The sequence below is a fragment of the Phytophthora infestans genome, genomic scaffold (assembly GCF_000142945.1).
Source record: "Phytophthora infestans T30-4 supercont1.8 genomic scaffold, whole genome shotgun sequence".
NCBI classification, from domain to species: domain Eukaryota; phylum Oomycota; class Peronosporomycetes; order Peronosporales; family Peronosporaceae; genus Phytophthora; species Phytophthora infestans.
Window position 1 is genome coordinate 1,170,914 of NW_003303751.1, and position 26,189 is coordinate 1,197,102.

The following is a 26,189-nucleotide window of genomic DNA, read 5'->3' on the forward strand; positions in this document are numbered from 1 at the left end:
GATGCAGTGGATCTCGAACTTTCGTGGGACAATGGGGATCACAGATGGTGCAAGATGATGTGGATGACTGGAGAGTTCAGATCACGACGAGTGTACACGTACCGTGAAGTGGATCCAAGCAGCCTGGATCCGGATGAGTGTACCCATAATAGGGTGACCATAATGATTACGCCATGGATCTGGTGGATCTGAAGATAATACAGCTGGGATGATGGGTCAAGGGAAGAAGGGACATGCAGCCGAGCCTGGTAAGGGATTTAGCAGGTGAGGGACATAGAAGGTAGAAATCCAGGCAGGTATAGGCTTAAGTATCAATACAGAACCTCATTTGCACCAGAACACGCAAGTGCCTTCCTCCCCTCAAGAATCGGAGCTCCATTGGCCGTACGAGCCAGAAGAAGGTTGGGAATTGCGAATCTAGTGTTGGTAGTGATAACTGGATAATACATTGGCCAGATCCTACAACCTAGTAAGCTTTCCTATACACGTGCAGATCCGACAGGTTAACCGAATTTACTACTTGGTCGGTTACACCCTAGAGGCTCTCAACTCTCAAGATCCCGTCACAGGAGGCGGCAAGTACGACACAAAGGAACTACAAAGGCAAGGGAACACACCCGCAAGACAACCCTACGGCCAGATCTACGATCTAGGCCCCGGATCCATAAGCTCGAATATTCGCTTAGGATACGGAACCATCCACGGACGCAGAGTGAAGATTTTCCACTGCTGCTCCACCCCATCCCCACGTCTCGCCAAGACACTCAAGCTTCACCACTTGAACTCTTCGGAAGCTACCGAGAGAGCAGATCCCGCCCTACCGACGGGTACACAAGGTGAGGAAAGTTCAGCAGAACACGGACCATCGGGGGACCCCCTCCGTTAGTCGGTGTCTGGGCGCAGTTGGTAAGTTGGATCCAGCAATCTCGCAGATTTTGCTGATCCCGCTACACCACACTTCACCTGCACCAGCATCATCACCGTTTTTAATATCGCTGTCCTCACTGCGGGTTTGAGTCGCTGTCAGAATCTTGGGACTCGTCTTAAAAAACGTCAGCCTCTTCATCTGATGGGTAGTCAGCTTCATCCACTACACCATGGCTTAATATAGCTAGATAGCACAGATGAGTTGGTAGACTACACCGAAAATACTTGCTAGACTTATTTCGTCGCCGCACACAGGATAAACAGTTGGTCAGAAATGCCGCAGCAATATACAGCAATCTCACTGCGGCCTTGAGCACCTTTATGTTGTTTGGAAGTGTAAAATATTTCCACTAGCGCAAAATCCAACCAAACTCCCACTCAACCGCAATGCGCGCCTTACTCAAGTCAAGGTTAAATTGAGTCTGGGCGTTGGTCGAAACAGCTCCAGCGTACGGGCGATCAGCCAAGATCATAGAGGATAACTCTGGCTCCCATAAAGTAAAAATCCTGGATAGTTTCCTTCTCTGCCGCCATTTCGCTAGCACGAAGCATGTAGCCATCATGTCGACGCCCTTCGGTTGGACCGCAGAGCGAAACAATTGACCCATTCGCCATAATAATGCTTTAAAACTTGAAAGCGTGCATTTTTTGTGTCCGCTGTACGCTTGCTTCTGATGTCGAGTGGGACGACAGATACGGCGAACAGTGCCGTCGATAAATCCAAAACAGTTCCGGCGTCGACCAACCTTTGTAAAGATCGCATCCGCCGAGCTCTCTGCTTGAGCCGTTCTACTTGCGATGATTCAACACCATCTTGTTCTTGATATTATCGTAGATCATGGACGCGATGGTGCTCGCTGTGGACGAAATAATCTCGGGGCTTCGACCGAATTCCGCAACAAGGTCGTCGTGTCGACTTGGAAAAGCTAGGTGCCTGAGAAGCATACAGATCGCTTCTTGGCGAGGGACAGGGACAGATTGGGCTGAGTAGATCGTAGGTGGTAGTCGCAAAGCATCTTCTATCTTCTCTATCTCGTGCGCAAGAACATCGGAGCCGACGCCGGCTTAAAGCGGGGTTGATCTCGACCAAGCAGAACTCTTTGGAGGGGACTGGATCACGATCATTGATGGCTCGCATAAATAGGAATCGCTCTAGATGATAGAGCACCTCGCCAATGTCCATGCCAATCGCTAGCAGAGCCGTCGCCTGTAATGGGCTCTCCCAAGTTGCATATGTAGGTAGTTTTATAGGTTCTTTGTAGTGGTTCACACCATTACATAAGTAGGTAGATTTGCATTACAAAAGTAGGTGCGGCAGCACACGAGTAGCGTGTGCTGAACTGCCGTCACCTTATTGGTTGAAATATGGGGAGCCAGACCCATAATCAACCAATAAGGAGTTGACGTGTATTTGAGTGGTCAGGGCAAGCTGCCCTGGACCTAAATAAAAAACAGAGTTGATTTTCCTTCAGACTAAGTACTTGGTTTCAGTATCACTGAACTTGTACGCTTCCTCATCACTACGTGTAAGCAAGTAACGGACACCCCAGGCCCGTTACACCTGGTAGCACTTTGTAGTCCTTCCCATGACCAAGTTCACGATGAGCCAAGGTATGACGTCTGAAACTCCAGGGCCGACCCTGGAACATGCTGCTTTCCCTCATCTCACTCGTGTCGAGTGAGAAGCCCTTCACCGCCTCGCGGCGGTGTCTGGTGAGACTGTAATCGCGTCGCTGCTGAGCTCAGCGACGTCCGACCAACAACGCCAAGCAGCCCAAGCGTTCATGGAAACGCGAGCTAGCCGATGCGAATCGGCGAGCAACAACTCCCGCGCGTTCCTCGAAAAATGATGTCGTGAAGCTAGAGACGTCTACCTACTCCGGTGAAGGAGCGAATCGCCTCCCGCTGAACCGGTGGTTTCGCGAGGTCGACATCGCGATTGCTTCGAGAATGATCGAAGCGCAAGGGACAAAGGTCAATTTCTTATTGTCCCGGTTGTCCGGGAAGGCCAAGGAATGGGCCCTCGGTAAACTTGTCGTTGATCACGACGCATTCCCCACTCTGGAGTCTCTCCAGAAAGATCTCAGGCTCGCGTTCGAGCCACCTCAAGACGAATCCCGCGTGCGCGCCGAGTTCCTCGCTCTTCGTCAAGGTAAAATGACTATGCGCGACTACGTTCAAAGGACTCGCCACCTCGCGTCATGCATCGTGACAAATCCGATTGACACAGCATCGCAGGTCCATGTATTCGTATTCGGCATGCGTGAAGGCATGACACGGTACTGCCTGACCCGAGCGGAACCTTCCTCTCTCGAGGAAGCATTCGCCCTCGCATTACGCGAAGACTACGTTGTGGCGGCGTCTTACGCGCGCGCGATGTCAACGGCAGCTCGTGAGTCAGCCCCCGAGCCGATGGAGATCGACGCGATTGACGCGTCGAATAGTCACCGTCAGTCGACTTCTCGTGGGCCCAACGGCCGTCCTAATCGCCCGCTCACTTGCTTCCGCTGCCGGAAGATCGGTCATCGCGCGGCGGAATGCCGCGCGCCAGCGCCGGTACTCGCGCACACCGCCGAAGTCTCACATGCCGTTCAGTCAAAAAACGGTCAGGGCCAGTAGGTGCGGGGCGCCCTACTGGCTGGAATGGAGGTCCGGTTCCCCCGACGTCTACCCAACCTTCTATCCCTCCTGTGCTCCACGCACACTTTAATGCCACCCACCACGTCGGGCGACTCGAGGCTGATCATCGTCAGTCTTTCATGTCGCCGGCGGCCGGGCGACTACTTCCGCGCTCTTCGTGGATCTCAGGAGCGTCGAAATAACCTTCTTTTCGCGAATCGTGCTTATCGATGCTTCCAAGAGAGATCGCAGTCCGTAATGGTCGAGGTCAGGTCGTCGTCAAACTTGCTGACGGAAAGCCACGCCGCGTTGCGCGGCGCGAAATCACGTTGCCATACACATTCGACGGCTTCCGCAGCAACGACGACTTCCTTGTGATTGAGATGAATTACGCGTTCGACTGCATCTTGGGTATCCCGTGGTTGTCACGATATCAACCAGAGATTGACTGGTTGGCTCGGTCGGTTAGACACCGCTCTGGCTTCGATATGAGTGAGGTGTTCACACACCTCCTGGTTGCCCAGAAGGACTGGCCCCATGTCAGGGTCGTGGACCGGTTGTCCACAATGCAGGTTGAGCAGAGAGCGAGCGATGGCCCTCTCGGTTTGTCTTGCACAGCGCTGTTGCGCGAAAACCCCTCGCTGCGAAGCGAGGTTGTTAACACTTTGGCGGTAGAGCAGGGGCTCCCGCAATCCGAGCAGGCGGTCGAGCATGAGTTCCCGTCACGCAACACGGCGGTCGAGCATGAGTTCCCGTCACGCAACACGACGGTCGAGCATGGGTTCCCGTCGCGCAACACGGCGGTCGAGCATGAGTTCCCGTCGCGCAACACGACGGTCGAGCATGAGTTCCCGTCACGCAACACGACGGTCGAGCATGGGTTCCCGCAACACACCAAGGCGGTTGAGCATGGGTTCCCGCAAAACACTCTAGCGGTTGAGCAGAGGTTCCCGCAACGCGATTCGGCGGTCGAGCAGTTGGAGCTCCCGTCATCCACAGCGGTGGTCGAGCAGTTGACACTCCCACCGGCTACGACGGCGATCGAGCAGGGGCTCTCGCCAGTCGATGGCGCGGTCGAGCATCGAGAGCTCCCGCGCACTACCGACACGGTTGATGGTGCCCCTCCGTGTCTAGAGGGGGGTGATCCCTCGTCCAGCGATAGCGAGTCTTCTGTCTCGAGCAGCGGTTCGAGACGCCGCAAGAAGAAATTCCAAGCGACGCCGCCTTAAGCGACGTGGTCAGCCCACCGCCGATATCGCAGTGAATGAGTCCATACACGTCCCTGGAACACGTGGAAGGAGGCGTCGCTCGCTCACGCACACTTGACATTGAGAGCCCACCTCGCGAAGCTTCTTCCATCACACGCCTTCCGGGTCTTTCCTGGAAGCATTTTCTGCGCGATCTGAAGTCAGGAGACATCGAGCAGGTCTGCTTGATCACCGAGTCTGCCTCGGCGGAAGAGATCCACACGGTCGCTACCGACAATCTTCCACTTCGTCCAAAGAACGCTGAGCCGAAGTCGGCGCGCGAAGAGCGCTTCGCTGCCCAGTCGTGGGAGTCACTCCGCGACTCGGGCAATCCAGTATACGACACCGTCCGCGAGTTCGCGGATGTTTTTCCCGACAAGATTCCAGCTGAGCTCCCTGCTGACAGAAGCATTCGCCATGAGATTGATCTCACGCCGGGTTCCAAGTACTGTGTGACGCGACAGTGGCCCCTCCCACGCGATCAGGTTAAAGCCATTGACGACTTCTTCGAGAGCCGCCGCAAAGCGGGTCACGTGCGCGAGAGTACCTCGCCACACTCGAGTCCGACGTTCTGCGTGAAGAAGGCCACGGGTGGTTGGCGCATTGTTCACGCTTTTAACAAGCTAAACGACGCCACCATTCCAGCACAAACGCCGATCCCTCGGAAGGATATAGTACTTGACACCATGGGCCGCAGTGTTATTTTCAGCACCATCGACCTGACCGATGGCTTCTATCAGATCTTGATGCGACTCAGCGACGTCCCGCTCACAGCGGTGAGCACTCCCAGCGGGATGCTGTGGGAGTGGCTTGTCATGCCGCAGGGCCTGAAAAACGCACCAGCCACGTTCAATCGCATGGTTTCCCACGTTCTGCGCCCACTTCGCGACTTCGCTCCGAGCTACTTCGATGACATCTTCGTTCACAGCCGCGCTGAGGGCGATCTCAGCGCCACAGAAGCTCACTTAAATCACTTACGACAAGTGTTCCAAGTCATGCGCGAAAACAAACTGTACGCGAACTTGAAGAAGTGCATCTTCTGTGCCCCGGAGATTCCGGTGCTTGGCTGTTATGTGAGCAAAAATGGTGTCCGAGCGGATCCTGAGAAGGTCTTGTCCATTTGTGCGTGGCCCACGCCGCAGAATCAGACTGAATTGCGTCAGTGGCTTGGCCTCGCAAATTATCTCCACAAGTACACGAAAAATTATGCTGGTCTGATCCAGCCATTGTCTTCATTGCTGAAGAAAGACATCACGTGGTCGTGGACTCCCGAACATCAGTCAGCCTTTAATGCAGTGAAGAAAAGCTTGGCGGAGGCCCCAATCCTGGCGCTTCCAGATGATGCAAAGCCATTCCACGTTGTTTGCGACGCGAGCGACTTCGCCATCGGCTGTGCACTGATGCAGCTCGACGACGAAGGTCGCGAACGCGTCGTGAGCTACCAATCCAGACAGATGAAGCCCGCTGAGAAGAATTATCCGGTCCACGACAAGGAACTCCTTGCGATGCGCTACGCTTCAGAGTGTACTTACTCGGTGAGCAGACATTCGCGATCTACACAGATCACGCGTCGCTGCGAACAGCGACGAAGAGCCCTCATCTCTCTCAGCGCATGGCACGATGGCTGTCATTCTTCTCCGAGTACAACTTCGTCGTTCACTACAAGCCAGGCAAGAATAACATCCTTGCGGATGCCCTATCTCGGCGCCCCGATTACGATCCACGCCGAGATTTAAGTCGTCAGTCACTTGAAGACGCGGACGACGACGAATTGGACTGCGCCACATGTGTGGCTGCAGGTGTGAATCTGATGACGGCGGTATCTCCAATACTTCCCCAGCGGGAAGAGATCTCTGCCGCGTATAGAGATGACTCGATATATGCCGGTATCCTGGAACACCTTCGCACACCAAGTGATGCCACGCTAAAGACACTGAGCCGCTCCACGCGCGACCAGATTCACAGATACCAACTTGACGGTGATCTACTGATGTACAGTATCGATCGATTCGATGCTCCTCGCGTCGTTGTCCCCAACGACCCCGATCTACGCGCAAGAATTATACACGAATTCCATGACGCTCCAGTGGGTGGCCACTTGGGCCGTGAGAAGACTTTCGCAGCGGTATCCCGCGACTTCTACTGGCCTCACCTATACAAGTGGGTGCGCAAGTGGGTCCGCTCCTGCGAAACTTGTCAACGCGTTAAGCCGTCACCGTCATCGCAAGCTCCGCTGCGTTCTCTCCCTCTGGCGACAGAGGCGTGGCGCTCTGTGTCAATGGACTTCATATTCGGTCTCCCACCCGATACTGACGGTCGTACTGGTGTTCTGGTCTTCGTGGATCGCTTTAGCAAGATGTGCCATCTCGTTCCGGTTCCGGACTCAATCACCGCGGCCGATACCGCGGTGCTCTTCATCGACGCTGTCTTCCGACATCACGGCCTTCCTGAATCAATCGTCTCTGACCGCGATCCCCGATTCACATCGGCGTTCTGGACGAAACTCTTCGACCTCCTGGGCACCAAACTCCTCATGTCGACGGCGGCGCACCCGGAGACTGACGGGCAAACGGAACGCGTCAACCGCGTGCTAGAAGATGTTCTGCGCAGTTATGCCCCGTCCTTCGAGAACTGGAGTTCCTTCCTGCCTTTTGCGGAGTTTGCACTCAACAATGCCGAACACGCGTCGACGGGATTGACTCCGTTTTTCGTCAATAACGCGCGTCATCCACGTGTCCCCGCACAACTTGCTGTGGGCCAACCCACGGCGACTGATAATTTCACTATGGAGGGGGAGGAATGTGATAACCCTGCCCAACCGGTTCCGATACTGGTTCAACCACCGGTTTCCGGTGAGACAACGGTTCGTCTACGAGTTCAGCTACTCCTGCAGTAGACATCAACGCGGTGACGCGTTTACAGTCGAAGAAGATCCTCGCACCCGCGCAATCCACGTCGTCGCTGTTAGTTGACTGGACACACCGAACGCTGATCGCTCCAGCACAGCCACACTCGACTGTGGCTAACTACGCGCCGAAACCCCCAGCACGACCCGCTGACAAGGCAGCGGTATCCGACTTTGTCCTTCATCGCCAATCGGTTACCCGATTCGTCCGTGACGCGCTACAACTCGCGGTTGACAAGCAGAAGGAAAACGCTGACAAACGTGGCCGCAAGAACACAAGTGCATTCAAGATTGTTGAGCGGGTATTACTCTCAACGGATGGAATTCGTACCTCTGCTATTACGAACCTAGGCGCGAGCAAACTCGCGCCGCGCTACATTGGGCCATTCAAAGTACTACGAGTTATGGGTGATGCCTACACGCTAGACATTCCTACGTCGCTACGACTACACCCGACGTTCTACGTCGGGCGACTTAAGAAGTATCTTCCCGCGATGATCCCGGAGGCGGAGCAGGAGCATGCGTTGAGCGGCCCTCGCGATGAGCCTGTCGAGCCAGCGTCCCATCTGTCCCAGTTCCCCGCTCGCGCGGAAGAGCTCCACCCCTCGGTCCGCCAAACACCTGCGCCTCCAGACTACGCAGTCGCTGCAAGAGCTCACGATTCGACTGCCGCAGACTACTCGCCGTCGCCTCGGCGTTCCGAGAGCTCTCAGCCGCCCGCTCGGCCTCCTCCTGTGCGTCCCGAGAAGTGTTCAGCGCCTGCTCAACGTCGTCCTGGTCAACCAGGTCGCGTCGAATTCCACCGCGACGGTCCTCCGCCCATCGTTGACTCGAATGGAGATACGTGCTGGATTGTGGACCGTATTGTTGATCACGAAGATCCGCCCCGCGCGCGTCACTCGACCAAGTCGTCAGCTCAACACGCGGCTCCCGCCGCGCGGAAGTATAAGGTACGATGGCTCGGGTTTCAACCTGCTGATGATACGTGGGAGCCTCGCGCCAACTTGCTTCGTGACGTTCCTGATGTCGTCCACGACTACGACTCCAGCCTCGAGTCAAACGCGGCCGCGAGCGACCTCGCGGCGATCGAGAACGCGATCGACTACGTGCCCTTCGAGACGTAGAATGCGCAGGAGACGGGCTCCGTCGCGAGCGCTGTCGGCGCGAGCCGCCGCGAATAGCCGCTTGAATGAACTCGGAGAGTGAGCGCTTTATACTTCTCGATCCAGCGTGTTCGGTCGGCATGAGCGGATACTCGACAATATGCTGATCCCACTCAGCTTGCGTCGGGCGTCGCCCGATGTCACACGAACTGCAACCTTCGCGTACGTTGACATAGCACAAACGGTCTTCGGTCCAAGCGTCGTCGCAGACTTTCAGGCGCAGATCACCGAGTGAATGCTCGGCTTGTAAGGCTTCGCGATCACCGAGCCAGCCGACGACACTTTCTCCAGCCTCATGCATCCGATTCCACCGTCGGATGAATGCGCACCATGATCTCTGCAAAGCTTCGTACGTCGCGCCGTCGAGTGTTTTGTTTCGGAGACGCCTGAAGCGCCGAAAGTGGTCCTGCATGGTGTCCAACGCGTCCGGGGTCACCGCCCCGGACAAGTCGTACAGCGCCTACGGCTTCATATCCTCGTTCATTACGCCGGGCCGAACCCCAAGTCGACTCACGCTCTCAGGTGCGATATCAGCGGTCCACCCATTGTTCAGCGTCGTCGCCGACGCTGGGAGCCGTCCGCGTTGTTCCGCTTCCTGCCTGGTTCGCCGCCCCCGTCTGCTGCGCCATGTTGTTCTCGTCCGCGCAAGTTGTATTGTGCTGCTCCTGGGCTTCGCAGGAGCTCCCGCCCGTCAAGTTCTCAAGCGTTCTCTTCTCCGCCATTTCCCAGTTTTTTTCGATTGTTCTCCGAAGCGCACCCCCGTTAGGTGATTGCTGTCTTAAGAGGGGGGTGATGTAATGGGCTCTCCCAAGCTGCATATGTAGGTAGTTTTATAGGTTCTTTGTAGTGGTTCACACCATTACATAAGTAGGTAGATTTGCATTACAAAAGTAGGTGCGGCAGCACACGAGTAGCGTGTGCTGAACTGCCGTCACCTTATTGGTTGAAATATGGGGAGCCATACCCATAATCAACCAATAAGGAGTTGACGTGTATTTGAGTGGTCAGGGCAAGCTGCCCTGGACCTAAATAAAAAACAGAGTTGATTTTCCTTCAGACTAAGTACTTGGTTTCAGTATCACTGAACTTGTACGCTTCCTCATCACTACGTGTAAGCAAGTAACGGACACCCCAGGCCCGTTACATCGCCAAGATGACCAACTCAGTTAACTTGACGTCTAGCTGCATTTTAACGATGAATACCAGACCTTTGAGAGTTTGTGACGAGTACCGTAGTTTCTTTGCTGCTGAATTTGAGGCTCGCAGAGAGCGTGAGAGTCGCGAGCGCCTCGACGGCGAGAAGCGCATACAAGCCCGAGTGGTTGTGCTTCAGGAACAGCAAGCAAAGTCCCAGTGGCAAGTAGCGGAAATGATAGCCACGGCAATGCAAACTTTGGCGGTTGTGCTAGGAAATGCCAGCAACGCTAACATCAGCTAGGCCTGCAACAAGACAAACGCCAAAGAGTGGTAATTATGACTTCATATACATTTTGTGATTATGGCGCTATGACGGCGCTTACGGCTTAAAAAAATAAGAGATCTATTTGCAGCGTAAGCTTACTGTTTTGTTTAACGAAGCAATTACTCAGTCGTCAAACTCGCTAGCTTCGGGCGATGCTCCTAGCCTACTACATTTCAAATATATGAGACTGGAGGTATTGGCTGGAGCCGCCGACAAATAGCTCCAGACCAAAACAAATAGCTCCAGCAACTACAGCTCTCTAATAAAAGAAAAAATGAGCATTGCTGGATCTAAAAATCTTATCACTATATTCATGTGATAACTTTTCTCGTGCAACTGTCGCAGCCGTGATCCTGGCGGCAGCAAGCAAGTACCACGCTGACCAGGAGTTCTCAAATCGACCCAATCTGTCAAAAGTTAGCGTACTGGTATTATCGTTTAATAAACTACAGTACGATACAGTCGACCTATCCATTTATAGTAAACTACGTGCGTTTTCTTAGCACGACCACCGCTCATTAAAAAAGAAAGCTCACGTTACCCTAGTGTCGACATAGCATTGCTTAAAGAATGTAGAGCTACGCGCCATCACTTCCACGACCGGTAGATGGATACGCAGAATCTTCACTACGATGCTAGGCGCAGCGTGGACTCTGCGTTCCAGCTACCGATCGTGGTGTTTTGAGCTTAAAATCTTGTTTGTGTCTATGGCCTCGTTCGTGATGGCATTGCTGCGATATGCGTCATGACTCCATTGTTGACAGACATTACAGCTTTTGGTGCTTCTTTAAATAGTAGTAATGATAGAAACCTTGAAAACCTGGCTTGGGCCAAAGCAACCACAGATCGCTAAAGCTCCCAAATACACGTTATAAAATAACAGGAATAATTAGTGCTCGTAAAACCTTCAATATATGTCACAGAGTATATTATGTAGTCTTTGGCTGTGTTTCCCAGAGTTATGATTTTGACATGCCTCCCCGCTGTACTGGGCTGTTTTTAGAGCGGCCATGCGCAAGCGATTCCTGCCGCCTGACAGCGAGTATCGCTTACGGGAGCCCACGTCACTTCATGATTACGTGGCAGAGTCTTAAAATTTGCTCATCCAATGCACGGTGCAAATCAGCCAGCTGGAGCTGCGTTTCTACTTCCAACAAGGGTTAAAGCCGGCGACCACAAATCATTTGCGAAAACATCACCCGACGACGCTCGATGAGACTATCCAACTAGCGCTTCGTTTTGATCACGAATGACAAAGAGCCGCTGCAACTAATGATGACTGGTAAAGTCAGCGACGTGTCATCGCTGCAAGAACGTCGGCCACATCGCTCCAAGTTGCCCGACGAAATAAGCACATTCCTTCAAAAGAAGGCCGTGTGACGTATCCGTACATATTATTACTGTACGCTTATGAACATGCAAAAGAATGGTACGAATAAAATGGGTACAGCTTAAGGTAAAGGTTACGGTAAGCTTACGGGACGAAATTTAGCGACTAAACAAGACTAAAGGAGTGGACACGAGCGAGTGTAGACGTCCTCGAAGCTCTAGCTAACAATAGTCACTTTTCATTTTGCCGAGCAACGCACAAGCTTCCTCAACCTATTTCCTTACTGGACTCCACGAGCGTCAACAAAGCAAAATCGTAGGCGCCCGTGCTGATGTTGAGGTGTGGGTGGTTCTAAAAAATTTGTCACTTTTTAAAAAAATAATTAAAAAATTATCCCATCAAAATCTGCTTTCGTCATAGCTCTTTGTTTTTCATCGGTATTTTCAATCTATTTTTACAGTGCAACCATAGCTTACAATCCCGTGGCCGTACATTATCAAGTGACCTTTGGGTAGGTCCTCACATCTCCTCTCGCGTCACATTCCGCTAAAAATTGACGATACCAGTTCACCCCAGATGACATGATATCATCGTGACAAATTGGGGCGACTCCTCCGTCATCTGAGGATGATAGTCGGCGTAATTTTGTTCCACGACAAAAAAAAACAAAGCTCGAGATCCTCGTCTAGCTATCCGCAGTATGTTGAAGGTTGATTTTTGCGGGCCGCTGTTGGCCTTGATGCGAGCGCGTCGATGCGTGCCTCGCTGGTAGCGTAAGATGCTGCATAATTGCTTGAATTCCGCTTGCTGGTGGGCAAGAAGTGCGATGACTTCTCCAAATGACTGCAGCGGGCTGGTCTCTTCCATAACGGTGCAGGTCTCGGCTCGAAGGTCGAAGTAGTGGAAAACAAGTCGTTGTTGGACTCTTCAAGTGCTACTATGTAATAGATTGCGGAAGCTTGTGTGTTGTTCGGCAAAATGAAAAGTGACTATTGTTAGCTAGAGCTTCGAGGACGTCTACACTCGCTCGTGTCCACTCCTTTAGTCTTGTTTAGTCGCTAAATTTCGTCCCGTAAGCTTACCGTAAACTGTACCGTAAACTGTACCCATTTTATTTGTACCATTCTTTTGCATGTCCATAAGCGTACAGTAATAATATGTACGGATACGTCACAAGTAGCGTCGCCCCAATCATCCTTCCTAAAGCGGATGACTCTGACATCACTCAGGGTGTGCAGGCCAATTTTAGACCAGTTTCAGGATATCGTCATGGAACTATGGGATATCCGGGAATGTGTGGCACCTTTCAGCATGGACAACTCGTCCGTGTGTGCGGCTAGCAAGGGCTTGTGTATTGGCGGCATGGGAGGTGCTTTGGTTAAGGAAATTGGCCAAGGAGACGTGGACGATGTCCTCATTGGTATTGTGAATCAGGAGGCTAACTGCGACGATAAAGGAAAACCTACTGTGCTTTCGCGTGTGTCGACTGCTGTTGAATGGATCAAGTCTGAATGTTCCGTGACTGGAATCCACTAAGCTCTCATGTTTGTCGTTGGTATTTTCACTTAATTTTTGTTAATTGCACAGTCATTGTGAATACGCTTTTTACCTTGTATACAGTGAGTGTTATAATGAGATTTGTTTTATAAAAGGAGTCTACTTTTAACTTTTAGTAATATAATAACAAAACCTCTCCTGAATGAAAATAAAAACTTGAAAGATTTGAAATTCTGTCGTCCGGGAGAACTGCCACTTTGGAACAAACTTGACGAAAAAAAGGACATTTTGTAAACCTGGAAATATGAACCATTTGTATTACAAATCGATTTTACGTTAGCTTAGAACAACATTTAATAGCGAAAGGAGAGGAGCGTAGAAACACAAACAACTAATTTTAGATTGAGAGTTGCCACCACGTGCGGCAAATTTCGACACACTTGGCGGGATCGGCGTTGACCCAGCCGAGCTAACTCCCGGAATGGATCAAGAAAGCTTTTTAATTTCATTTAAAATTACAGAAATGGCCGTGGATAGGACCAGGGGTTCCGAAATATTATTTCTATTAAATACTTTTGTATTTTGGCCGAAAATTATTTATTTTCAGCTTTGCTTTGAAGGGTTGCAATATTTGTTTTTGTGGTCTGTTTCGCCAATAACCCTACGGCGGCATTGCAGCCTGAGACCGGATCACAATCACTTGTCCATACCATAAAAATTCCTATATATTTCCTGCAGTATAGCCAATTATTGGAGTCACCTCTGACTGTGATGGTGGACGCTAGCCCTGGACAAGCTGTCATAACCACGAGCACTTCAGGACAGGCTGCTGATGCTCATGGGCAACAAGTATTCGACCACAAGCTGCAGCATGCAGCTGTAACTGCACTTGTAACTGCAACTACAGCTAGCCTCTCCCTGGACTGGCAGGCGAGAGCCACGAAGAGTAGAGACTTATACTACAGCTCAGTTCACATTTTGCTTTCAACAGCTCAATACACGTTGACTGTTGGTGGGAATTCCAGCCCCCCAAATCATGTGGAACGTCACATTGTTAGCAATAGTATCTGTGAAGCACGGAATGAGAATGCGCAGCGAAACGACGACGACGGCGAATGCCCGTCAACAAGGACGCGGCGGCGAGACAAGGTCAATGGCGAGTGTGCCAGTCACATCAACGGCTATTCTTCCATCTTGGATCACCGATATCTCTCAAGCCAAGCTGGTACAGGGGAGGAAGGAGCGTCGTGAGTACGAGGATGCGATCGCCGCTCGCTGTGCAATCTCAGGTGAAGACATAGCAAAGGCGATGATGACAGTCAAGAGTTCCTTCGACCATCAACTACTGAAGATGGTGTGCAAGTACGACTGGATCCATACCACTTGAAGTGGTCACGGAGGATCGAATTCTTAGTGAGATTGACAAGATTGTCAACACCGTAAAAAAAAGGGAGACAATGGCAATGTTGACGCGCTTTTCGATAATGAGCTTCGGATGAAACTAGAAGATGATGGTGTCAAGGCACGAGTGGTGGATTACTTGCAGAAGTGTGAGGAAATTATCTTGCAGAACGGTCTCCAAAGTACTTTCTCTACGACTATGGGGATGCCTCACAAATGCACAAACCTAAAGGAATATTTGCGACCGAGAGCTCTACGTGAGAATGTGGAGACCCACTTAGAAGCTCATCGACAAGAGTAGTACGAAGAACGACGTAGCTTTGTACAAGCTAGTAAGGGGAAAGGCTCTCGAGCAGGATGCTATACACCGCTCGATTGCGAGGAGCCAGCGACACGCGAAGCCAGACGGGAAGCTACCGCGGCACAGCGGCGTCGGTGTGGTGAAGAACGACCGTACCGTTGCCCAGGCAAAGCTTTGGACGACCAAACGGAAAGCACAGCCAGACGCTAGTGCAGCTCGTCGGAGTGAGGAACCTCAAACCACTGGATCTTCAAACGCGGCAGCCATGTGGTGGTTGTTTTATTTGCAGCAAGGATCATTGATTGAGCGAGTGTTCAGAAATTGGCGAAGCTGAGAAAGAAGAAATCATTGTCAAACGTGCCCCAAAAAGGCAACATGTCAAGCGATTTCGGGATAAGCTTTGTGCATCCTGTGAACACTTTGTCGCATCATGTTCATCTTTTTCGTAAGTCTGGTCGGTCTTCAGGGAGTGAGACAATGCGCCCTGTCCCCTCCAAACGAATGACCGTGTCCAAGGCGCAAGGGCACGGTAGTCCTGTAAACAGTTCAACCGGTGCCTTGTTGGCAAGGGATTGCACTGGTGAGTGGTTGAGACTTGACTGCACAAAGGGTAGCAACTAGGGCCGGTCCGAAGAACTCACTCTAAACTCCAGTATTAGCGCCTTCAGAACTTGTAGGATGTCTCTGTTTACTCGCTCGAAGCCATCATTTTCCCCCGGAGTGTAAACTAGTGTAAACTTCTGCTGAGATTTAAGTCGTCGACTGAGCTCTGCAATCACGCTGCTCGTAAGATGTGATCCACAATCACTAACCCAAAGTTGCGGTATCCCGAACCGACTGTACCAGTCAAGTATGGCACTGGCAGCTACTTCTGAAGTTGGATCATCACAAGCCACTAACTCAACGAAATGTGTAGCTTCGTCTTTTAGAATCAGAGCGTAGCGAGATGCTCCAAACGATTCACCAAGTGTAAGAAAGTATCTGTGCTAAGTAGTGTTTCGCTCAAAGGTATAGTGAGTTTCACTAAAAAGCCTTGGAATAATGGCGCCACCTTCCACGTGCAAGCACAATAGGCACTGCTGACAGAAGGCACGCACTTGCTCCATAACACCACTCATCTCGAACAGCCGATTCAAATGGTTCGCCAAGACGTGCATGCCACGGTGACCACCACAATGTACCACGTTGAATTACGTCAGCAGCCTTAGATAATATCCAAATTCTCCCGTGTACTCGCCACACTCCATCCCCATCCTTTGCCGCTGGTCTTGGGCTTTATGTGCTCTTTGTACTTCAGCAATTTCTGGAAGTGAGGGCCACACGAACCCTTCCGAGTCCAGTGGCCGTGGATCTATCGGCCCAAGTGTCTCTGGTGCTTCACTGGATAAAATGCCACGTTTCCGTTTGCTACGCGTGATCCGTTTCGCAGCGCCGCGCTGTGCACTGTACTTCGGCTGACCACCCCACCTTGAGATGAGATCGGCCCTACACGTTATTCACTCTCTCAATGTGCCCGATCGAGTATCGATACTCCACCAGTTTCGTCGACCAACGAGGTAATTTATCGCGCATTGTAGTTGTGGGTTCCTTGCTTGGCGCGAACGAGTGAATAATTCTTTGGTGGTCACAGTAAATCTTAAATCCCTGTGGCCTCAAAGGCAGGTATTCCAATTTCTCGCAGACATGCACAATAGTGAATGATTCGTTTTCGATGACGCTCCAATTGAGCGCTGACCCCGAGAGCGATCCACCCATGCAAATTAACAGCTCGTGTTGCTGCTCTTGACTCGGTTTGTCATGTTGCCACTGCCCAACTTGAGTTATCACGGGGTTCCAGTCCGTGTCTGATGCGTCCGACAACAAACAGAGTTGCTTGGTTGGGTCTGGGTACGCTAGCATTGCTGAGTGCGAAAGCAAATCCTTCACTTTCGTGAACGCCTCCAATTCATCTGCAGAGAAACTTACTCGAATACCAGCAGCAGCGCTCTTGCTGCGTTTTGTACCCTGAAGCGATCGATCCAGCAGTTTTTGTAGAGGCTTCACCACTCGAGCGTAATCAACAAGTCCGTCACGCATCCAGTTCGTAGCATAAACGAACTGCTGCAGCTCAGCCGCTGTAAATGGCACTGATCTCTTCTGAAGCGTCTCAATACGTTCACGGTCGTGGCCCACACCGTTCTCGTTGATTATCCGACCGCACCACTTGATCTCAGTCTGGAACAACTTGCACTTTTTCGGGTTTAACTTGAATCCTACTTCGTCAAGTCGACGCAGAATAGACTCGATAACGCTCATTAGCTCACTGACCGTATCACCAAATGCCTGTAGATCATCTATCCAAACAAGCACAGAGTCGTGAAAGTAATCCTTAAGTACTTCCTCCATTGTCGATTGAAAAAAGCAAAGCAGCATTCGTGCAGCCCTGCGGCACTCTGGCAAGAGTGAAAACCCCACGATCTGTCATGTACGAGAGCAGTTCTTGAGAGTCAATGTGCAAAGGAAGCTGCCAAAACCCTTGATAAAATCAAAGATCGCATATAATTTATTTCCTTTGCGTTGATGCAGTCGTACTTGCAGGCTGGGCATGACACCTGCAATGAGTTCAGTCATATCGTTGAAAGGACAATAGTAGTTGGTTTGCCGGAACTCGTCACTACCAGGGTTTCTTACTGGCAGAGCTGCACAGGCCCATCTACTTGACTTGTTCTCCTTTACCCATCCCAGACGCACTAACTCGGCGTTGAACTGGGCTATAAATGCAGACTTTCCAGAGCTATATTGGCAAACTTTGCACCTGCGAGCAAAGTTTGCCAATATAGCTCTGGAAAGTCTTGCATTTGGTTTCAATCGAATCTTTAGCGGAGGTACCTTTGTAGGAGGGTCGTCTCCAAGAATTAGTCTCCATCCGTTCAAAGAGAATAGAATGGCACGTAACCGTTCTTCTTCGGCTCCAGGTGAAATAATCCCGCGGTTCAGGCAATCTGTAACCATCCCATCGATCACTTCTACAACGTTCCCATCTTGTGTGACGCTACGCACAGGCACTCCAGTTGGCTCTCCAAATGAGTCATCATCATCCCAATTCTGCGATGTGAGCTGTTCTAGCTCTCGATCGACATCGATCCCTAGCTCCGCCAAATACACTCGGCCCACAATCAACTCATCATCATCTGACTCGACGATTAGGCACCGCTTCTGGTCCTGACATCGAACTGGACCGGCGGCTGTGTTTAAACACGAATACACATTCACGCTGTGAGCTGCAGTAGGAATCGCCCCACCTACTCCACTGGCTGATCCAATTCCACTTGCGCAGTAGCACAATCAAGATCATGTAACTCTTCCACCATCTTCTGAGAGATTATATTCCACTCTGAACCGCTATCGGCGCAGTAATGAACCTCGACCACTGCATTTAATGTAGCAGTCGGTCGGTTTGGTCGTGGGTCTTCTCACGCGGGTTTACGCGTTTGTGGAAGATGTGCGGAAACGTCAGAATAAGCGATATCGGTCCCGGTATCACTATGAGCGTGAAGTCAATTTTGCTGTCGGTGACTACGTTCTTCGGTCTCGGGTAGACGAAAAACAGCACTTCAATAAACTCAGGGTGACATGGGTCGGCCCGTATCGAGCGACTGGTGCGGCTGAGTACTACTTCATTGTGGAGCACCTAGTGACAAGAAAAACGGTGAAGGAACACCCTTCCCGACCCAAGCACTACGCCGATTCTTCACTTAACACCACAGCCGATTTAATCGATCACGTAGCGTCACAAGGAACATTACTGACAGTGGATTCACTAGTGGACTACCGCTACAACAACAACATGAAAGCGTTCGAAGTCAAGGTCAAGTGGCAAGGTCTTGAAGATATTGAAGATTCTTGGGAACCAGCAAAGACTCTCAGCAAGGACGTACCACAGCTCATGACAAACGACGCCAACGACACAAACGACGAACGTCTACGGCACGCAGTAGCAGCCGTACTACATCGTAAGGCAATGAGGACAAACAAAATTTCAGCACCATGGCTTCGACTTAACATTTCCTGATACGACCTATCGACGGACAAGGCCCTCAACGGAGTACAAGTGCATCGCTGTCTACGAAAGCTGGGGGGGGGCGCTGTGATGGTGGACGCTAGCCCTGGACAAGCTGTCCTAACCACGAGCACTTCAAGACAGGCTGCTGATGATTATGGGCAACAAGTATTCGACCACAAGCTGCAGCATGCAGCTGTAACTGCACTTGCAACTGCAACTACAACTAGCCTCTCCCTGGACTGGCAGGCGAGAGCAACGAAGAGTAGAGACTTATACTACAGCTCAGTTCACATTTTGTTTTCAACAGCTCAATACACGTTGACTGTTGGTTGGAATTCCAGCCCCCAAAATCGTGTGGAAGAACGTCACACTGACTGCCAGATAGGTAACATTATTTGGTTTTGCTGAATCCTCCAACAAAATAACAATAGCATTTTCGGAACCCCTTGATAGGATTCCTCTCCAGGAATGCATCAAATGCATCCAAATACGTGCATCCAACTACGTGCATCTAACAATGCTACTTGCTAACGCCAAACGGCAGAAGAAGATGAAAAAACGAGTCCACCTGACACCCTGAAGCAAAGCTTTAAGGGGAAGGGAGCAGCTGAATTGCCCTGACGCCCTTTCTTGGGGGCTCTCCAGGATAACACGCGACTCAAAAGATGAAACTTCAGTATCCGAAGATGGCCCCGAATTATATGTTGCAGAAAAAATAAATGCTATAAAAACTAGTCAAGATGTTTGACCAGTTGACTATCGGGCCAGCATATTCACGGGGATCATGAAGAGTTAGCAAGATATTGCTCCAATATAGTTTTAAAAACGGCATTTTTTTATTTTTGGAAGTGCTCATATTGACATTTTTATTACGGCAAAACTTTGCCACCAATACTGTACTTTCCGACCTCTGAGTTGATGAAAAAAGTTATCAGATCAAAATTCAAAAGTGGCTAGGTAGTTGAAAATGAGTTCCCGAGGTAAATCGCACTTGCTCGGCCTCCTGGGATGGCGCACTTCGACAATTTTAAGGCGTATCACTTTGAGGTTCTCCCTATGAGGCCTCTGTGCAGTGATCGCAAAGTTGCGTTCTTGAGCGTCATGAGGACTGAATACGCTGAAAATAGAAGGAGGAAACACTCGTCGCTGTTGCCTGCACTCCAAGTTTGCTGCGCCACATGCAACTCGCAAGGTTTACATTCGAGCGTACAATTTCTTCGAGACTAGACGTTATCACCTGCCAATTTGAGTTACTTAAGCTTGGTTCGCCGTACGTCGTTATATTTGTTAAAATGGCCATCAGGTTGTTTTTCACTGTCAGTCAAAGGATACAGGGTGCACCACTTTAATGTGAGTTGGTGAGTCGGGAACATCGTGAATGAGTCTGTCAGCAATCGATCATTACCACTACAATGGCCATAAGTTTGGGTTCAGTAAGCTCGGGAACTGTAGAGCGCGTAGCAGGAGGTGATGCATTTCTGCCTCGTTTGAGAACGTAATGAGGAGAGGTCTTGCCCCCAATTGGGACGGTGCAGTCGCAGCCAAAGCCGCTTCACGCGACGAAATCGATTGTCCGTTCCTAGGCTAGATCATGCGCACTACTTGTGTGGTGGTGGCGGGCCTGTTGACTCAACAGGCCCTAGGCGTCAACAGTGTTGACGCCCATGCTGTAGCTTTCATAGTCTTTCCACGATCTCGTGGTCTTTATGGACCCTGTGAGCCTATATTTGAAAGTTTCAATTTGAGACTTTCTATTATTATGTGTGGAAGCTTGTGTATACCTGGCGGGTGCGCAGCAGTAGTGTAGGGCCACAGCGAGGTGAGAACGTAGATAACAGCAACGCAGGAACACGAAGTCTTATTGTCCACGAGGATGTTTGGGATTGAGGCTCGAAGGTTACAACCCCCTCTCAGCTATACACACAGTATGGCCGTATAGTAGATCATCCTACGTATCCAGTAACACTCAGAACTGCTGTTGTGAGAGCTCGACACGCCATCCTCACAGTATTGTACTGGCAGCTTGCAGCCTTGCAGCCTTGCAGCTTCGAAATGCGAAAGCTGAGCCATGCGACGTGAGGAGAGTCGCCATTATGAAGAGAGGAGATCCATTACACGTGTATGATTACAGTTTTGAGCTCCATAATGAAGAGAGATCAAGCTGTTCGTACTCACGAGCTGTAATGGTCCCACCTTGGAGAAATCCTTTCTGTACGAAACGCCGTTACTGCCTCGTCGCCCTATAAAAGCATAAAAGTTGTGCGCCCGTCAACTGTCGGTCAGTGCCTCGTTGCCAACGACGGTTAAAATCACTTGAGGCGTTTAATTCCGAGTCACCGCTGTGCGCAACACTCTGGCTTGGATTTTTTGATGCGTTGTCCGGCGCGAAAAGAATATCGAAATGGAAAAAAATGACAGATCCTGGTACTATTCAATTAGCACTCGCCAGATAATTAGATGTGCAACTTGGCCAGAGTACCAAGATCTGGCTAATTTAGTACATGTACACCAGAATCTGTCAATTTCCGTCTCAAAAGTTAAAAGGTGTTCACTCCAGGACAAGGATGTGAAGCGTGGGTGCAATCAAGGCCATCGCCGTCGATGTGCCAGGGGCGGGAAAGGATTGTTTCGTTGCTGTTTACGTCGGCAACTGCTCCTTTCGATACACTCATGCAATCCTACCTATCAAAAGTCACTCAATATTATTGAGTGAACTTTGAGTCAATAATGTTCGTCACCTCCATCCATCTCTTAGCTAACCGATGGAATCGATAAATATCACATTATGATTCATTGCTGGCAACTTCGCTTGGCTTGTTGCTCCTTTGAGTCGTTGGACATGTTACCGTGTTGCCTTTTGGATTGGCTTTTCGGTTACCAACGGTGGCCCGTTTCGACCATTACACACGCTGCCTGTCAAACACCTCACGGATGCTATATTAGAGTTTCTGACCTGTGATTGGTAGAAACAATGTTCCGTCCTGCATTAAACCATGCAATGGTGTATACTTTTCCTGTTTCCAGCGATACTCACTCTTTTTGAACCTGATCCGCAGCTTGTCTCCCCCTCTTTGGTAGAAGCCACAAGCCAATTCTTACCCTTCAGGAGCGTGAAGGCAGTATATCCCCCAACTCTTTATGATGAGTACAGCCACCGCCATGCAGTCGGCGGCGGAGCAGGCCGAGGCCGAGGCGCAACTGGCCTGGGAGCGCGAGATGGAGCTGGCAGTGCAGGGTCGCGGCCGCACACGCAGTCGCTCCATCCTCGCGGACGACGAGGACGAGAATCAGAGAAGCGACCGCAGGAGACGCGGCACGGCGCTTCCTGATGATGTGCCGGCCTCAGAGAGCGCTCAGGACGCCGATAGACGCTCTAGAGCGCGTTGCTTCAGCTCTCGCGAGGCTGGAACGAGCGAGGACGACGATGCGCGAGCCAGGAGACGCAGCTGCTCGTTCTCGGCTCTGGAGCCTCCCAGAAACCTCGCGAGAGTCGATTCAGAGACAGAAGAAGATGCCGAGACTATGGCGAAGCGGGCCGCATCGCTTTCTAAGATCTACTTGGCCGGATCGGCTCCTGTGGACGTGTCCAAGCTGCAGGATGATAGTAAAATCGTGGGAGTTAAGAAGGTGGAGGTAGTCCAACCCACAGGTGCGCTGTCCGCTGCAGCGCTGGACGCTCTTTCCGAGGGATTGCAACTGTCCGTGGACAATAGTCCCATGCCGCCGTCGGGATACGGAGATGAGCAGCTCACGGAAGAACAGCTGGAGGAGAAGAAGATGGAGGAGGAGGAAGACCATAAACTCAAGGCGGAGAAGCTCACCGCCAGGAGGTCGCTCAGTGTGAGAGCCTCACTGTTTCGAAACAAAATGTTCAAGAGCACCTCGAGATTACTGGGGAACTCGGAAGAGGGCGCCGAGTTGGAAGCGGCAAGAATTGCCGGACAGAGAACTACTGGCGCTGAGAAGCTGACGAACGAGGTGACGGCGGAAACAGTCCCCGTGGTCCCGAAGAAGAGGCATAAACTCAAGTTGTTGCTGCTTGGAGATAGCGGTACGTTAATTACCTGGCGTGGACATGTGGAGTTTGGTGCGATACTGACCATGTTTTGTGATGGGTTATACCCTACAGGTGTCGGTAAAACGAGTTTGATGCGCGTATTCTCTGGTGATGAGTTCTCCGAGTCGATGCTGGCCACTGCTGGGTACGTAAATGCTGTGGGTGTGGAGATTAACCTGACAATCGCATTTAACCTTTTATATAACCTCTTTGTAGTGTGGATTTCAAGCTTCGACATATTAATGTTGCGGACGAAGCGATCACTCTCCAGATCTGGGATACCGCAGGTCAAGAGCGTTTCCATCGTATCACTGCTAGTACGTTTGGAGGGTTTTCAAATGTTTTTTTTTCTATGGTTTTCTAACGCTTTGGCGTCTTTGCAGCATATTACAAGGGTGCGAACGGCATTGTCCTCGTGTACGACGTTAGCGACAGACGCAGCTTCGACAGTACGTGGCTGGATAGACTTATGGATGACCGTGCGAGATGATTTATACTGATCGTAACTGTGTGTTGCAGATGTTGGTTACTGGATGAACAACATTCGACAGTACTCGACTCCGACGCAGATGCCTGCGATGCTGCTCGTAGGAAACAAAATCGATCTGCCAAATCGCGTGGTGACGCTGGAGGAAGGTCAAGCAGCTGCAAGCCAATATGGCTGCCGATTTATTGGTACGTCGATGAAATATTGCAACAGCATTTCTGATATCAGCTAAGCTTAATTTTTGTTTAATTTTTTTGCAGAAACGAGTGCAAAGACGTCAGAAAACACGAACGGCGCGCTCGAAACTATTGCGCGTGATGCGTACATGATGAGTGTCAACCGTAAGTGGACACTGCTGTTTAGACCCATTGGACTTGTTTCTAACTGCTTTATTGGACTTTCATTTTTTTTTCTTGCAGCCGCCCTTACACAAAAAATGGTGATGGACCGGGAGAAGACGCTGGCTGGTCGCCGTAATAAGGAAAATTGCGTTATTCAGTAGAGAACGTTCGCAGTTTTCTGCACCCTCTCCGCCCGATCAGTACTAAAGGCAATTAGTCTTGGTAGCAGTGAACCAAGTAAACGAACAGCGCGAAGAGATCAGGGAGTGCTACCGATAAGGGGGTAGACACACCCGGCCAGCAAGAGCACACAAGCCAATATTTAACTCATTGTAGCGGACGGCTGGCACAAAATATTAACAACTCGCAGCATCCGTCTATTGTTGTACTTTCGCTCTACTGCTGCTCTTGGTCTGATGGTCGAGTCTCCACCCGAGAGCGCAAGAACTTTTCGGCCTCGGCCTTGCGGTCCGGATTGTTCATAACCTCCATGAATTCACGGGTTTGACGCGCTCGGAGACGGTACGCAGTAGTGCAGAATAGCCTGCCAGCAACAATAGTTAGGTAACGCATTCGAAGTACTGTTGGATTTCTTTGGCTTTACCAGCTGCCCCCGCCGACGAGTCCGAAAGCGCCAATCGCCCAGTCGCACGACGAGCGGACGAGTCTGGTGGTGCGGAAACGGTGGGCGCCGATAACACTGGCGACGCCAATGCCCCACATGAGACCAGTGCGGAAACACGGAGGGTTCTTGAGCACCTCGTCGGTGGACGTGGACGACATTTTTAAGTTTCTTTTTGATAGATTTCTTAATTATTGTGCATTAGGATAAAACAAATTATTTGTTTTACTTTGAGTCGAAATTTCGCAGTTGATGGCGACGACATTTTCAAATAGAAGTAAATAATCAGTTTCTTTTCGTTAAATTTCTTGAGTATTGTGTAGTAAGATACAACAAATTATTTGTTTTGTGCCAGATTAGATCTATTTTAAGTCAAAATTTCGATAAAGAGCAGTTGATGGCGCCGAATCTGAGCGTTTTCGTTACATTCATGTGAACTTGCGACAGTTCGAGCATTATGAGGTCGATGATAACGATGGAAAGCATCAATGCCAGTACCTGCGAGAAGCACCGCGGCTACTCAAGGCAGTAGCCCACGTCGGTATCACAGCCTGAAAGAGTATTTTACCTGAGAATGGTAATATATCCGTAAGCTATCGAGAGGGTAGTTTGAATGGGAGCTCATGCCTCGATTGTAGTTCGCAACGATAGATACCTCAGGCGATCGGAGTAGTGAGTTATTGAAAAAGTATTATCCAATTTAGTGGAACGGAACACTATTTCACTCCAGGTGCAGATATAAAGCTGCACGGGATAAGACTGAAGATTTGACAGCGAGCTGACGGAGATTAAGGTCCCAGTGACAATGCAGTTGGTAACTAGCAGTACAAGTAGCGACGCAGTGTTGGCGTATCTTCAAAAAGGGCAGAAAGAAATTAGCACAATTCGGGCTCAGTGGCAGCAATATACTGACGGGGAGAGACTCGACCGCGATATGTATTTGTGCTGGAATTTATGAAAGTGGATCTAGGACCCTGGTAATTCACATGGCCAAGATGCTGGTGTCATTTGTGGAGTGTGCTAGTGCTGACCTTCGCAGCTTGCAACACCGGACGGAATACTTGACAGGCACCACAGGTCGCAAATTTTCGTCGCAGTGGCGACGATGTTATTATCGCGGTCTCGGATGGTGCAGACGTCGCTGAAGAAAACTGTGAGGTTCGCCTTGCATGGTTGCTTCACGGAGATGAGGCTACGCTCAAGCCATTCATCGAGGTAAGCACCCGTAAGAAAGATTGGTTTTATAATTCCGCCTACCAGCGCTATAACGACGCAGCTTCCCTTTGCTGTAGCCTCGTTGACAGCTCCGTTTGCGACCCGGATTGGTAAATGCGATGGCTCTAGGCCTGGCATGAGGTCACGGTTACCACATAAGTAATGTGTTGCTACTGAATCTAGTAGCCACTCTAACGAATTAGTTGACAAAGTTGTTGTGGCCACTGCAGTCCAGACATCACCTTCGTCGCTGGAATTAACTTCATCAGCACTACCACTTTTGTCGCACGCATTGACGCTAGTGGGCGTCCGAGGAAAGGTCATCGCTGATGACAGTGGCGACACTCCACCGTGAAAGGCCCAGACAGTAGGTTTGGCATTACTACATGCAGGAGTGTAAGGACTCGCAGGCGAAACTTACCGAGTGACTACGACGCGCTTGTTGTAATCTCGCTGAGAAAGCGTGCAAGGTAGACGAAATAGAAGAAGCAGAAAGAAAGAAAAGATGTTCCCACACCGGGACTCGAACCCGGGTCTGCTGGGTGAGAGCCAGCTATCCTAACCGCCTAGACT

General features: G+C 50.6%; 4 protein-coding genes and 1 non-coding gene across 5 annotated transcripts; 3 read left to right on the forward strand and 2 right to left on the reverse strand.

The window, feature by feature from the left end:
* Positions 1–12,406: 12,406 nt before the first annotated feature.
* PITG_06326 (uncharacterized protein) lies at positions 12,407–13,189 on the forward strand (the record flags this gene model as incomplete). Its single annotated transcript, XM_002998421.1, has 2 exons — positions 12,407–12,426; positions 12,892–13,189. 2 exons carry the CDS (start codon positions 12,407–12,409, stop codon positions 13,187–13,189), a joined length of 318 nt encoding a protein of 105 aa, XP_002998467.1.
* A 4,586-nt stretch (positions 13,190–17,775) lies between these two features.
* On the forward strand, positions 17,776–19,279 carry PITG_06327 (chromodomain protein, putative; the record flags this gene model as incomplete). Its single annotated transcript, XM_002998422.1, has 3 exons — positions 17,776–17,806; positions 18,332–18,844; positions 19,236–19,279. 3 exons carry the CDS (start codon positions 17,776–17,778, stop codon positions 19,277–19,279), a joined length of 588 nt encoding a protein of 195 aa, XP_002998468.1.
* A 2,753-nt stretch (positions 19,280–22,032) lies between these two features.
* PITG_06328 (Rab8 family GTPase, putative) lies at positions 22,033–24,073 on the forward strand (the record flags this gene model as incomplete). Its single annotated transcript, XM_002998423.1, has 7 exons — positions 22,033–22,945; positions 23,024–23,096; positions 23,168–23,268; positions 23,335–23,400; positions 23,471–23,626; positions 23,699–23,759; positions 23,858–24,073. 7 exons carry the CDS (start codon positions 22,033–22,035, stop codon positions 23,913–23,915), a joined length of 1,428 nt encoding a protein of 475 aa, XP_002998469.1.
* A 43-nt stretch (positions 24,074–24,116) lies between these two features.
* Positions 24,117–24,573, reverse strand: PITG_06329 (uncharacterized protein; the record flags this gene model as incomplete). The annotated part of the gene is made up of 2 exons (XM_002998424.1): positions 24,117–24,323; positions 24,384–24,573. The coding sequence occupies 2 exons, from the start codon at positions 24,560–24,562 to the stop codon at positions 24,176–24,178; spliced, it is 327 nt and encodes a 108-aa protein (XP_002998470.1).
* A 1,549-nt stretch (positions 24,574–26,122) lies between these two features.
* PITG_26421 lies at positions 26,123–26,189 on the reverse strand. The gene has a single exon. It is a non-coding gene; the product is annotated as a tRNA-Glu (tRNA).